Source organism: Camelus bactrianus, chromosome 21 (assembly GCF_048773025.1).
Source record: "Camelus bactrianus isolate YW-2024 breed Bactrian camel chromosome 21, ASM4877302v1, whole genome shotgun sequence".
NCBI classification, from domain to species: domain Eukaryota; kingdom Metazoa; phylum Chordata; class Mammalia; order Artiodactyla; family Camelidae; genus Camelus; species Camelus bactrianus.
Window position 1 is genome coordinate 17,809,486 of NC_133559.1, and position 14,373 is coordinate 17,823,858.

Here is a 14,373-nt window from a genome sequence, read left to right on the forward strand (position 1 = left end):
GGATACAGGAGAGAACATGAAATTGCTCCTTACAGATTCTTTTATCTGAGAAAATAACCAATTCTGATGAAATCCTAACTGGACCATAAACAATTACAATTTGATAGCCTAATGCTTCTTATATTTTCAGGATTTTTTAAGGTTAATGTGGAGACTTTTGAAACATTATATTTGAGAAGGAAGAAAAATCTATGCAAATCATCAGCTTTCCACATGCACGTATTTCAGGTGTGACCAGCATACACAGTCAGCAATAAAAGATGCTGACAGCAGTAGACTTTTCTGACAACAGGTAGATGGAGGGAGTTGTGGCATATGGCACTTGAAAGTGGGGCTCACCCTCATCAGGCGGTGACATTTCAGCCATATGAAAAGAGAAAGGGGGATGGAGGTGCACTGTCCCCATTCATGATAACATTCCCCCAGGCCCCTCAGGCATTAACTCAACAGACATTGACAAAGAGCAGTATTCTGGGCAAGAGCTAGACAGACAACAGTCTGAGAGGTACAGACCCTCAAGGAACTTACACAACCAGCCATCTGGAAGGACAAGACGTAACTTGGTTCCTGGCACACCTAAGAGCCATGTGCCCAGGCTAATGTGAGTGCAGATTTGAAGAATCTGAGAACCGCTTTCAGCTGTGAGAGACCCAGGGCCTCTGGCCTTGTGAGCCTTAGCATGCATCAATGTTCACGTGCACATACACACAGGCCTCTAGTTAATTCCCAGGAGGGCATTGTGGCAGCCTTGACCATGAGCCTTCCCCCAAGAAATCCAGGTAATGAACCAGGTCATGGCTGGCTCCTTCCTGAGAAGCCAGACTCCCCCAATCAGAGATTGGGGCTCCCTGGGGAGCGTAATAATCCTTGGCTGCCATTGAATCCACTGAAAGAGGTAATAGAGCTTTTCAAATTTCGAGATTGTTGGTATTTCCAATTCTTACTGAGTCCTCAAAGCAAAATAATCCCTTTGCTGGTCTGCTCACAGGGTCTAGGTTTACCTCAAAAGCAGAATCATGACCAACTTTTTCCAAAAGGTCTGAATGGCAATGATTTCCAAATGCTAGTTTAATTATAAGCCATATCAGAATCACCAGCCACTTAAAAAAAATAAATAGATACAGGAAGCTCATCCAAGATTTACTTACCCAGAACCTTCTATGACAGAGTTCCAGGCTCATGTAGTTTTAAAAACTCCATAGGTGATTTAATGCATGCCATTGGCTGGGAACCATCACACTCAGGCAGTGATTCTCAAACTTCAGAGGCATCAGAATCACCAGGAAGGCTTGTTAAAGCACAGATTCCCGGGCTTGAGCCCTAGGATTTCCAAGTCAGTAGGTCTGTGGTAGTACCAGTGAATTTCATTCCCACCCAGTTCTCAGGTGATGCAGATGCTGGTGATCAGGTGAGGATGCTTGAGAACCACTGTACTAGGGAATGGCAGGGGCCAACTCTACTGGAACCCTGGTCCCTAGGTAAATACCACTGTCACCCTTGTTGACCTCTGGCGGCAGATACTGCTCTCCATCTCCCAGGTGCTCGTCCTCCCTTTCTGCATTCTCACAGAAACTTGATTTTTCCCGGAGGTAGTAATGTTCTCAACCAACAGAACTACATTTACCAGCTCCCCCTTTAAGGAGGAGGTAGTCATGGGACTAAATTCCAGTAAATAAATCATAAGCAGAAGTTGTTGCCTGGGGCTTCTGGAAAAGCTTCTTAAAGTGGATGGGGAGGAGGGAGCTGGCTGAGCTGGCGTTTTTTCACCTTTTGCCCCCTGCCCTTCCCATTCCTCCAGCCTGGAACCCAGAAGTGATAATGGTGGTTTCAACAACCATCCTGGGATATATTATACAAAGAGTCTGGGAAGTTCCCCATCACTTAATGCATTCATATTTCTGCAGCAGTGTGAAAGGTCACATTAAGTGGATCATATGAAAAATTGTACCCGTGGGTTCAAATGGGTTCATAGGTATGAAGGGTGAACCATACTATGCCATTTTATATAAGGGACTTGAGCATCCACAGATCTTGGTACCTGTAGGGGTCCTGGAAACAATCCCCCATGGATACTGAGGAAGGACAGTACATAGTCATATTTAAGATCAGGTTAGGCTTTGCCATCAAACTTATAAAAATAAAAAGCTTTGGTTTTCAGAAATCTGTATCACAGATTAAGAGGGTAGTCTCTGTACCACCATCTTCACTTGCAGACAGGAGTTAATCGTGCCCATTCCCATAGGTTACCCTCCACATCCAGTCTGTCTCCGAGGCCGTCACTTCTACCCGCCTAAATGTCTTTTGAAGCTCACCGCTTCTGGCTACCCCTACTGTCATATCTGCTCAGACTACCAGCATCTTCCCCTGAATTATTTTAATAGACTTCTCTCCAGTCTGTCTCCTTCAGACTGATCTCCCCAGGCCCGCTTTCATCTGCTCTCGACACTGCAGCCAGCCTGATCGCTATCAGGTAGGAGTGATCGTGCTAAGCCTCTGCGTAAAACACATAGTTGCCCTCTGGATAAAGCTCAGACATCTTAATACGACTTTACAAGGCCCTTGCTGATTTTTCCAGCCTTATCTCTTGTCATTTTCTACCTCAAGGTCAAAGCTCCTGCCTTACTAAACTATTTTTACATCTCTTAGAGACAGCTAGTTGCTCTTGGATTTGGACAACTTGTTCCCTCTTGGACAATGTACTAGTAAAAATCATAACTCTTCCTTCAAGATAGAAACTACAACTAAAGATAAATTATGAGTGTTAGTGTGTTCAGAGGCCTGCACTAACCACAGCCATGAAATCCAGACCTGTTCAATCATCTTATTCCCTCTACACCTATGTTTATTTCTGGTTAATAGCTTATTTTTTTTCCCCAGAGAGTACCAGAACAAAAACCAATGCAGAAATAATTATATATCCAAATTCAGACTTGCTTTGACCAACTATTTATACATATGATGAAATGTTTTATTTATTTCTTAAATATTCATTTTATAACCAAATAAGTGATATAACCAAGTTATAGAACATTTGGAAAAGGAAAACAGGAAAGATCCACCCCTCTTTTCCATCATCCCAAAAACCAGTTTACTAGGATTATTATCTTCTAGAAGGTAAGCTCCATGAGGGCAGGAGCTACATAAACCCTGTTTATTGCTGTGTCCCTAGTGATGAATTTTTAGTTTTTATAAATTGGAAGTTTGAAATTTGCACCTCTTGGGGAGTGATGGAAATGCTGGGTATCTTGATTGTTGTGTTGGTTTCATGGGTGTCTACATCTATCAAAATTCATCAAATCGTACATTTGAAATATGTGTAGTTTATTGTACAGGAACCATACCACAATAAAGGTATTTTAAAAATTTTTTTAAAAATGTAAATATCTGCAGGAATGACTGATGTATCTCGTTTTGCTATACAGAATTTGAAAGTCAAACACACTTGAATTTTCTACCATATACTTATTTGGCAACTTAGAGGATTTCAACTTCAGTACCTGTGAAGTGTTGAAGATAATCAGAGAAAGACAGTCCTGGAAACAGACTACAGAAATAAAATGAAAGGCAGAGAAATATGCATGTTTTTTCAGTGAAGCTTTGGGAAAGACAAAGAAAGCAAGGAGAAAGTAAAACCGACCCTCAGGAGTATCACCAATGGCGTAGATGCGAGGGGGGACTAACACTGAAGGGGTGCGGAGGACAGGTGCACACAATGTTGAGTCATAAAACCAAAAAAGCAGCACACGTTTTTAGGGACAATGGGGAGCCAACAAACAACTTTTTGCAGAAGAAATATATGCCACACGATAGGATAAATATGTCAGTGTCTTGTTAGGACTACAGGGTGGAAGTCATCTAGAAAAGTTTCTTGGTACTTTGAGCAAAGGGATAAACTGATCTATTAAATTAGAATCTCTGCTTATTATTTCAAAGGTATCAAGGTTACGAAAGGCAAGGAAAATCTAACAAATGGTTCTAGATTGTAAGAAACAAAGGAGAAAGCTAAATGCAATGCATGATTCCCAGACCTGGATCCTTTTGCTATTAAAAGTCCATTTGCTATAAACTGGCGAAACTTGAAATGGAGTTTAAAGCTTTGATAATAGTAACATATTGATGCTAATGTCCTAATTTGGATGCTTGTGATTTGGTTATGTAGGACAATGTCCCTTTATGTTAAAAATACACCCTGAAGTATTCAGAGAAATGGGACATTATGGTGGCAACTTAATCCCAAACATTTATTTATTTTTTTAAAGTTTTGTAGACTGTACTTGCAACTTTTCTATAAGCTGGAAATTATTATTTTTTTAATGAGAATGTTTAAGGGTGCATCTGGGCATTAGTATATTAAACACTGCCTAGGTGATTCTAACATGCAACCAAGGCTAGAAACCACTGCTATAGGGTCTTCATTATCAACACGGAAGAAAAAATGTTACATACTTTTGTACTGAGTACATGAACCATAATTTATTGAACCAAACTCTTCTTTCTTTTCCTTCAAAGATGATTTGTCAAAGAGTTTTTAAAGGCCAGGCCAGACTCTCTTCTCTTTGAGTACTAAGTCCAAGGGGAAAATATATATAGGTAAACAAAATGCATGGTAATAACAACAATACACTTGTTATCATTTGTTTGGAAATCACTATGTGCTGGGCGCTATGCAACCTGATAAGACAGGCACTGTTATCTTCCTTTTACAGAATGAGGAATCCTAGGCTCAGTGAGATGAGTAACTTGCCCTGGAGTACAGAGCGATGTTGACCCTATACCACTGCACGAGAGGAAAGCAAGGTGCTGTGAAAACACGCAGATGGAGCTCTGATGCAGACTATGAGTTTGATGGAAGGTTTTTTCAGAGGTAAAAAATATCTGATAAATCTTTAGACATGCACACTATTTCCAATTTTAATTATCCGCAAATACTTCCTAAATGAACATCTGTGTGGGAACTTTCCATTTAGCAGTCCTGCGGCTGCCTGTCCTTCTTTGGTGAGATTCTAAGAAGTAGAATTCTGGAACAAAGCGTATGGAAAAATCCCATGTCTTTCAGTACCTGCTGCCACACAGCTGTCGCCAGCAATATGAAGGTATCTATTTTCCTGAAGCCTCACTGGAAGTGGCCATGGATACTTTAAAAATTCTTTCCCATTAGCAGGAAACTAATATTTTTTATTTCTTTTATTATTAGTTAGGTTAAATATTTTTCCATTAATGCTTTCTTTCAAGCATAGATTTAAGACCTTTGTAACTACTACCAACCGAGTATCGGGGCATCTCAGCAGTAAAGTAACATCCTAGAAGGTCTCTTACTATATAGACGCTGTCATTTTTGCTCATAACCACAAAAGTGGCTGTGTCACAACAGCCACATCTAATGAAATCAGATTTCTATATTCATGCCAAAATCCCTGACCTCTAAAACTTACTGTGAGCTCAGTGAGACAGAAGAAATGCCCTGTTTGACTCTGAAATCCTATCACAATGTCAGCAAGTAAAACACACTCTATAATTGCTGTAAAAATAAGTAAATAAAACAACTGATGGTGACAAAAATATAAACTGAAACCATATTTTCTGAGCTCTACACGTATGATGCAAATAAAACTTAGCTCAGTAAACATCACATGAGAAAAAGGAGAAGTCGCTTGTTCCCTTCCTTCCCTGCTTGACACATAACTAGTGTGCCCATGACAGTTCTGGCTTATTCCTTTCGTCCCAACATCCTGATTGATTCTGGAATGGGCAATAAATTTTATGGTCACTGTATAACTAATGGATGTTCCCTTAATGAACAGTAGATCTAAGTACAATGTGCTTGCCTGATCAGATAGCTTGTCTTTGTGTCATCCTGAATTTCATTTGAAAAGTCTCTGAGCAGATAACTCTTTGGGCCTCTGTTAGTCTGTCTGTTTTTAAAATAATACTTTGCCATTTAAAGCTAAGTAACAATCTGCAAATAGTTAATCCTCGGACTAAGAGAACACCCCTTGGTAGTATCAGCACTCCTTACTCCATTTTATTGATAAGAGAAGTGAGGCATGGAAAGAAGAAGTGACTTATTTCAGGTCTCGGCAAGTATGAATCATTGGCCATGTGAAAGGAGGCCGCTGGAGCTCCAACTTCCGGTTTTGAGGAATTCTCGAAACCACACAGCCATTAATTTGCAATTAAATATCCTGTGCAGTTACGTCAGAAAGATTTTTAATCATTTAGTGAATGGCTTTGTAAACTACATGTAGTAACAATCTCTTTCAAATTGCATGAGCAAAATCACACGCATATCTTGGATAATATTTTCCAGTGGGCATACATTTCATTGTTAATCATATTTCAATTTCATTGAACAACCGTCTGACTTCAAGGCTAATCTACAGATCCTAAGCTCTCAGAGGGTAAAGGGAATACTTATAAAATAGGTGAAAATTTAAAGTAAGTATTTAATCCTTTGGGTAAAAATAAAATGTTACATTTTTACATTTCAGAAGTATTTACGTCTAAATTTCATACTAGGGTACAGTTTGGATAAGATTTCAGCAGATGAACATCTTGGATTGTACCAGAAATAATGGAGCCAGCTAAATCATTCTCTACAGCAACAAAAGCAAAAACTGACAGAAATAAATTTAACAGGCTATGTCTAAGACCCATGTAAAAAAGGCTACTGTCTGCATAAAAGAAGAAGCACATCAAAAAAAAAAAAAAAAAGCAGCACACCACACAGGCAGTTGGAGGGACCCACTTGCCACGTCACCCTCACACTAATCCATAAACATACTGCAATGTCGGTTAAAGTCCCGTTGGCATCTTGTGGGGGCGGGATAAAGAACTTGGTAAATTTCATTTTGAGAAATAAGTTTAAGAGAATAACCAAGAAAACCTTTTAAAAGTTTAAATCGACTACAATAATAAAAATAGAATTTTGCTAGCACAGACCAATGGAATAAATTGAAAGTTCAGAAACAGGCACAAGTGTACATAAGAATTCAATACATGAGAAATAACCATGAAAGAACAGAAGGATTTAATAAAGAATGTTGTGGCAGCTGACTGGATCCATAGCTCACACCAAACATCAAATAAATTCTAAGTGAGTTGAGTATTTCAGTGTGAGAAAATGAAAACAAAATGTTGGGGAAGACTTTTCTATATATGACTTTAAAGGTGGAAAAAAAAAAAGACCAATAGATTTGACATAAAACAATACTCACTAAAATAAATATGTATTAAGGAAATCAGTCATTTTTCTGACTTTCATGCTATAAGCAATTAAATTTATCGTATCTTTTAATTTCATTTAGTTCCTTCTGACACAAATTTTTTTAAATTGTAAGAAGTTAAAAATGTCAATCTCTCAAGTTTCTTGAAAATTGAGAAATGACTTAATCCCAAACCAGACCAATTTTCACTTACATTTTCTTGTATTTTTTCACTGTTTCTTATTTTATGCTAATTAAACAAATGAGAGGTCAAAATTTGTCCTATATTAGCTGTTTGATTTGAGGATGTTACTTAACCTTTCTGAGTCTCAATTTCATTTTTCTGAAAAAAACACACATGATAATGCCAACTTACCAGACTTGCTGTGGAGGTCAAGAGAAATTTATACAACGCATTTATCATAATTATTATAGAACCTGATATATAAAGAGTCAATAATGGTAGTTATTACTTTTAATGCTATCACATTGCATACTGAACTTCTTAATTTCATCGATATATCTTTATGACTAGAAACTTCCGGTAATGGTATTTCTTTCTGATTCTGAAACAAATTCCACATTATTTAGTCAATGTTGTAGCTTTTTACTTTCTAAAATATTTTTAAACCATAGTAATATAGGCCAATCAGAAAAATAACCTTAATTTTATGAAGACTACCCAGTTATATACAGCATCCTTCACTTTGGTCTTTTAAAGTTGAAGTCTGAAGTCGTCAAATGGCCAAGGAACACTGTAATCCAAGAATCTGAAAAGGTTCCTTACACACTAGAACTGCTGAGATTATTCATGAGCTTGAAATAGAAACAGGGTGTTTACCCTTCTTTATCTTACCTCTAACGGGCCATCCTCTGGCAGATCAGTACAGTGGACAGCATTCTGGATCTTAGTTTTACCAAAGATTGCTCGGAGGGTTCCAGGACGTAAATGCCGGGCAATTTCCTGTTAAACACACATTCACATGTAGAATAAAATCAGCCATGCAGTGTTAAGAAAATCACCAGCTGTACAAAGCACTTGAATTATTCCTTAATGAAATACATGTATATATTGTTGGTACGGATTTTTCCTGGAAATAGCAGGAATGTATGAAAACTGAGCAATGAAAATTTTCAGTTCACTCAGAAGGCTTTTTCTCTGACCCAAAGTAAAGTCTGCTGTAATCTATGTTAAAGGGCAATAATAATTACCTTCTTTTTATTAACAGATTATGGGAGTCATATAAAATATGAACCCAGTTCATTATTGTGAAAGACCTATATTTTACAAAGACAACAGAGATCCTAATAACTTGATTTAAAATGAACTAGTTTGATGGCATTGATTCCAAAAGATTTTTTAATGTTATAGTTGTATCAGCTTCGTGCCATTTAGGGGGAAAAAATGGTTTTTCATACTTGTCCATGTACATATGTATAGCTGTAACTTAAATTTGTTTTTGTTACCATGTAGATTCCAATGTATGATAGAGCATACTTTATCCATTTTCCTGTTGATGAACATTCAATTCATTCCTTCTCCCTCTTTCCCAATCTCTCTCTTATTCTAGCTCACACACACACACACCCACACACACCCACAATTCTGCTACAAGCATTCTTGTACATGGTGCACATGTGCAAGAGCTTTTCTGGAATCTTAGGGCACATCCATATTCACTTTTACTAAGTATTGTCAAACTATTTTCTTAAATGGTGGTAACAATTTGCCCTCAACCATCAGTGCACAAGAATTCCCACTATCCACATCAAAACCAGCATTTGATATTGGCTAACTTTTTAATTTAGCCATTCTGGCAAGTGTGAAATGGCATCTCACTGTGTTCTTAGTTCACATTTCCTTGATTACTAAAGAAACTGAGTGATTTTTCATATACATCCTTTCCTATAAAATGCCTGTTCTTGACTTCCCTCCATTTTTCTACTGAGTTCTTCTTTTTCTTTTTGATTGCTACTATTAGTATATTCTGAATTCTAATTTTTTGTCAGTTACATATGATGATAATATCTTTTTCCCAGTGAAGCTTGTCTTTGAGTTTTCTTTAGAATGTTTTTTGATGACCAGAAAGACTAAATTTTAATGAAATTAAATTTATTGATTTTTCATTTATGGTTTGTGCTTTTGTTTCTTAAGGAATTATTCCCTACTCCAAGATCATAATGATACTCATGTCTATTGTCTTCCAAAATCTTTAAAGTTTACCCTTTCCCATATGGATATTTAATTGCACCAGCACCATTTATTAAAAATTTTCACTCCTTCTCCAGCAATGTCCAATGACAGCTCTATTATATAAAAGGTTTCCATGTATGTATGGGTCTGTTTCTTGGTTTGCCATTTGGTACCACTGGAATTTTTGTCTATTTTTACATCTATCCTATACTGTCTTAATTGTTATAATAAGTCTTCATTTGGAAAGGCAGGTCCCCCAGATTTTGCTTTTGAATGCATTAAGTTTGAGTTGCCTATTAGATATCCAAGTGAGCTTATCAAATACATGATTGCCTACATGTCTAGAGTTCAGAGGAGTGTCCCACACCACAAATAACAATTTGGCAATCAATAGCAAGAGTGTATATATGGCGTGTAAAGTGACAGGTTAGTTGAAATCATGAAGGCAGTGGAGTATAAACAAAGGAGAGAAGGCACAGGGGCACCATGTCATTAAAAAGCCAAGGAGATGAGAAGAGGTGAGCAAAGGAGCCCGAAGAGGAATGGCCAGCCTGGTTAGAAGAAATGCAGGAGCATCCTTTCCTAGAAGACAGAGAAGGAAAAATTTCAAGGACAGTTATCACCAGTGACAAACATTCCTGTTAATTCAAGTAAATACTGAGAAGTGACCATCAGGTTTACCTGTATGGAGTCACTGATATCCTTGACTAGAGCGGTTTCAGAGAAGTGGAGAGAAGCGGAAGACTGATTATTGTGGTTTCAAGAGAAAATGGGTGGAAGAACTGGCAAAGGTAAACACAGGCAACTATGCTGAGGAATTTTACTGTAAAGGAGGGAGAAATGGAGCAGTAAGTAGACAGATAAGTAAGACCAAGAAAGTTTTTTTGTTTTTTTGTTTTTTTCTTGAGGCGGAGGGGATGTTGTCTTCAAAGTGGGAAAAATAATAGCACGTTTCCATGCTGATGGGAATGACTCAACAAAGGGAAAAACTGATGAAGCAGAAAGGAGAAGAGAGGATTGCTGGAGTGATGGGATCAAGTGACTAAGTCCATGCTGAACATCAAGACAGTCTACAAGGCCAGTTATAGCTTTGTGAGTTTATGTAGTGCAGGGAACTTACGGAAGTTCTTTATTTTTAATTTTTATTGAGATAAAACTTACATACGATAGCATGCATTGGTGTTAAGTGTACTGCCCCACGAATTTTGTCAAGTGTTTACACTCGGTAATCATCACCCTAAAGAAGACCTAGAACATTCCTAAAATTCCCCCTAGATGTTATCTTTTGACTGATTCTATTTTCCAGTGAAAAAGACAACAAGATTGCCAGCAGCTGAAAGAAAGGATGAGGAGGAGGCTTTTGGGATCTGAGGAGAGAAAAAAGAAGGTATGAGATATATTTTAAGAGAACAGAAAAGTGAATGGACTAGAAAAATGAATATGGCTGCTCAGAGCACTAAGCCCGCTCGAGGTTAGTGACTGAGAACGCAGAGGGAGATCATTTAGGACAGTTGTGTGTTCCTCTCCAGCATATTCAGCTGCACAGGTGCAAGCAAAGAAAGGTTAGGTAGAACACTGAAAGGTTAGATAATGAGGTTTGGGGTTTCAGCAAGAGAAAACAACAAAACAAGAGAGGGATGAGGGAGTTGAGGGTATATGTAAAGAAATGATGATGACGGACAAAAACTTTTAATTGAGTAAGAAAGTAAGTGAGGCCCTGGGAGGAGGGGGTGGTGGAGGGGTCAGAGACAAGGAAAAGGCAGATCGATGGATCAGCGCTCCTAGTGGGATGAAGTGATTATGGAAATCAGTGTGTCAGAAGAAACAAGCTGTAAAGTTAAGAGATAGGATATTTAAAGTGGGAATTACTGGGGGTAGGCAGAGAGGGAGTTACAGAGATTTATAACGACCAGTTTTAAGGTATAACCATGGCTGAGGTCAGATGGAGGGCAAGCTGGCTGGAAGAAAGGAGAACAACAGATGGAGAGGCCAAGGTACGGAGTGGATTACCTGTATGAATATACAGAGCACCGGAATTAGGACGGGTGGAGTGTATGGTGCAAGGATTCTGAGCAGCATCCCCGTCTGTGAGTCCATCACTTAAGCACATTTTAAAGGCGTTTATTTAGTGAGTTACTGAAGTCTTATTTTCAAGGTTTCTATCAAATGTCAGTTATAACTGTATCAAATTTAAGAAAAACATTTTGATAAACTAGAAAATAAGGCTGACTTCATACTTTATTTCATATTCATTATTTTCTGTTCCCCGTAATTTTCCAAGCAATGAAGCACCCAATGTTAAACACCTACTCTACCTACGTGGTGGTAAGCTGCCACTCTGTGAAGTAAGATGTACTCTGTAAAACTATGAAAGGTGAATGAAAGGTGAGCACTTTTCCGTTTCTTATCATTTCAGATTAGGGGGCAAACACTTCAAAATGAGTCACTCTGATTAAACTGTTTCATAAGAACTTGTTCTCTACCCACTTTTATTTGGTGCTCACCGTATTCATTAAAATATTACTTTCATGTACGTGCCTGCTACATGCACAGCCCTTGAACTCCGAAGAGGTGTGTGTGTGCTGGGAAGGGGGTGTGGTGTGGGGAGGTTGTTAACAGCTAATCTATTGTACTGTGGTCAGAGAATGTGGCCTCTGGTCTTCTTTTGAAGGAACTTGTTGACATTTTCTTAATATGTACTAAGTTTTAGCAAATGTCTCATGGGTAGTTGAGAAGAATACTGTCACAGGTTGCATTCTTGGGGAAACCAACTCTGAGATGGAGATCTGCATGCTGGAAGTTTCCTGAGGAGTGGCCTCAGGATCTATACTTGTGAGGAAAACAGGGTTGGGCTGAGGGAGAGGTTGAACTTCAAAGCACTAACAAGAGTTGCCCCCAGATAATCTTACAAGGAGCTCTGGAACTTCAGAGTTGTCCTCCATTGAAGCAAAGGGGTCAGATCTTTATCTCTCCAAAGTGACAAGTCACTGGATATAGGCTGTTCCAGGGAAGGGGGCATGTCCTTGTGCAAGCTAACTTTCTTCGGCAGAGAGCAATTTCTGGCGAGGGACTTGCTGCATCACTGTCAGCTGCCAGCACTTCCAGCAGCTGGGGAATGGGCACTGCAGTCCTGAAGGGCAGAGGCGGATCTGAGTGGCCCTCCACAGCAGTGACCAGTTACACACACACGTGCACACACATGCAGGTGCACACGCACATACATACACAAAGATGTGCAGATTCACATACAATTCATGCAGAATGTACAACATATATGACAAATATGGCACTGCGGATGCCTGCAGTCTGATTACCATTCTCTTTTCTGGAAGGTTTTGCATTATCTCTTTATCTGGGCATTGGCCATTTACCAGTCATTCTGCTCCATACTCAACAGTCTAATCCAATTTGAAGACATACATTTCAGTCAGCTTCTATTATTTTTATTATTATTTTCTCTCCTCCATTTTATCTCTTCTTTCCTTTAGCCACTTCTATGCAATCGATATTGAAACTTCTGGTTCTACCTTCCCTCTCTTTTCCCCCCTATTTTCCATCTAATTGTCTTTTTGGGTTACATTCTGGGACAATTCCTCCATTTGATCTGTCACCTCACTAATTTGTTTCTAAACTGGGTCCCCTGCACACTTCTACTCATTTGCTAAGAATTTTGACATTTCAAAAATTATAGTTTAAGCTTTCCATAGCTATAGTTATTTTTATGGATCCAATATTCCCTTCAGTCTTCCTGGGGCTACTGACTGTATTGTTTTAAAGACTTTCATTAGCTCAATTTGTTTTCCTTAGGTATTGGTTCTGTGTGCTGTGTTTGGTGTCTTCTTTATGGCATGGGTTAACTTCAAATGGTTGCTAATTCCTGGCCCTTTATCTTGGTTTGGAATTCTCTGTTTATGTGTAAGAGATGCTGGGGACATACGGACAGGTGCTGGTTATTTTTCTTACAGAAGTAGGGCTTCCCATTTTTCCTGGGTGTCACTAGCTATCTACCCATCACATTGTCTCTAGCTAAAGCCCCACATGCACCACACCGGTACTGTAGCTAACAGCATCAGCCGCCTTCTGCTCAGCATAAGCAAGGGAGGGTGAAGAGGCTGATTCACTCTGCTGCTCTTTATGCAGCCTCCTCCCGAGTCGCCCTGCAGACGGCTCCAGGTCCCTCCTCCGCAAGGCATCCACAGGGTCTGATGTGCCGCCAGACCCCTCCTCCTTCAGACCAGTCCTCTCCTGCATGCTTTAGTGTATGGTTCTCCAATCCTATCTGCCTTTCTGCTTTTCAAAGTTAATGGTCTGCTAATGGTAGGCACCCTTTCTTGTTTTCCAGCACTGCTGGAGATTTACTCTTTAAAATACAAGAAGATAAAAGAAAACATAATGCCTGTAATTTCTGAGGATTAGCAAGGCAAGAAGTGATGGGCGCTTGTGGCTGTCTGCCATGCTGATGAGAACTCATCCTACTGACACCTCTATTTCCCCAAACCCAAAAAGCTATCTCTATTTCATTTTTCACGTTGCTATAATTTTGTGCCTAAACACAGATACGATCATGCCACTCACTTCCTATGGCCTAAGCTCCTTAGTGTGGCATTTAATTCTTCCACGTTCTGCCTACATCTACCTTTCGGGCCTCACTCACATCTTCCCTGAAACCTTAAGTCCCAATAATATAACTTCCTCTATAAAACTAACTTGAGTTCCTCCCAGAGCAATCCTTCCTTTTCCACTGTTCCTACAGGAATTATGCTCCTATTGTAGGCCTCTGACTTGCAATTTATACCGTTTTCTGCGCCAGTTTAATAAGTTCCCATTAGACTCTCTGCCCTTTAACATGCTATAAAACTCCCTTGATATTCTATGTCTTATTTAAAAACACAGTAAATGTTTGCTAAATATGTGCTGACTGACATAAAATGACAACACTTCTATTCAGGGAGCCAGGACATAGTACTGAAGAATGAG

The 14,373-nt window shown here is 39.1% G+C and overlaps 1 protein-coding gene across 6 annotated transcripts in view; it reads right to left on the reverse strand.

The window, feature by feature from the left end:
• The window catches only part of NME7 (NME/NM23 family member 7), a 172,010-nt gene that overhangs the window by 35,168 nt on the left and 122,469 nt on the right, over positions 1-14,373 (reverse strand). For 5 of the 6 annotated variants that reach the window (XM_010953830.3, XM_045515869.2, XM_074349780.1 and 2 more), the window contains exon 11: positions 8,059-8,166. In XM_010953830.3, the coding sequence (XP_010952132.1) occupies positions 8,059-8,166 (108 nt within the window). Of the gene's footprint in view, positions 1-8,049; positions 8,167-14,373 lie in introns of those variants that run through there. The other variant, XM_074349779.1, reaches the window with a different exon arrangement.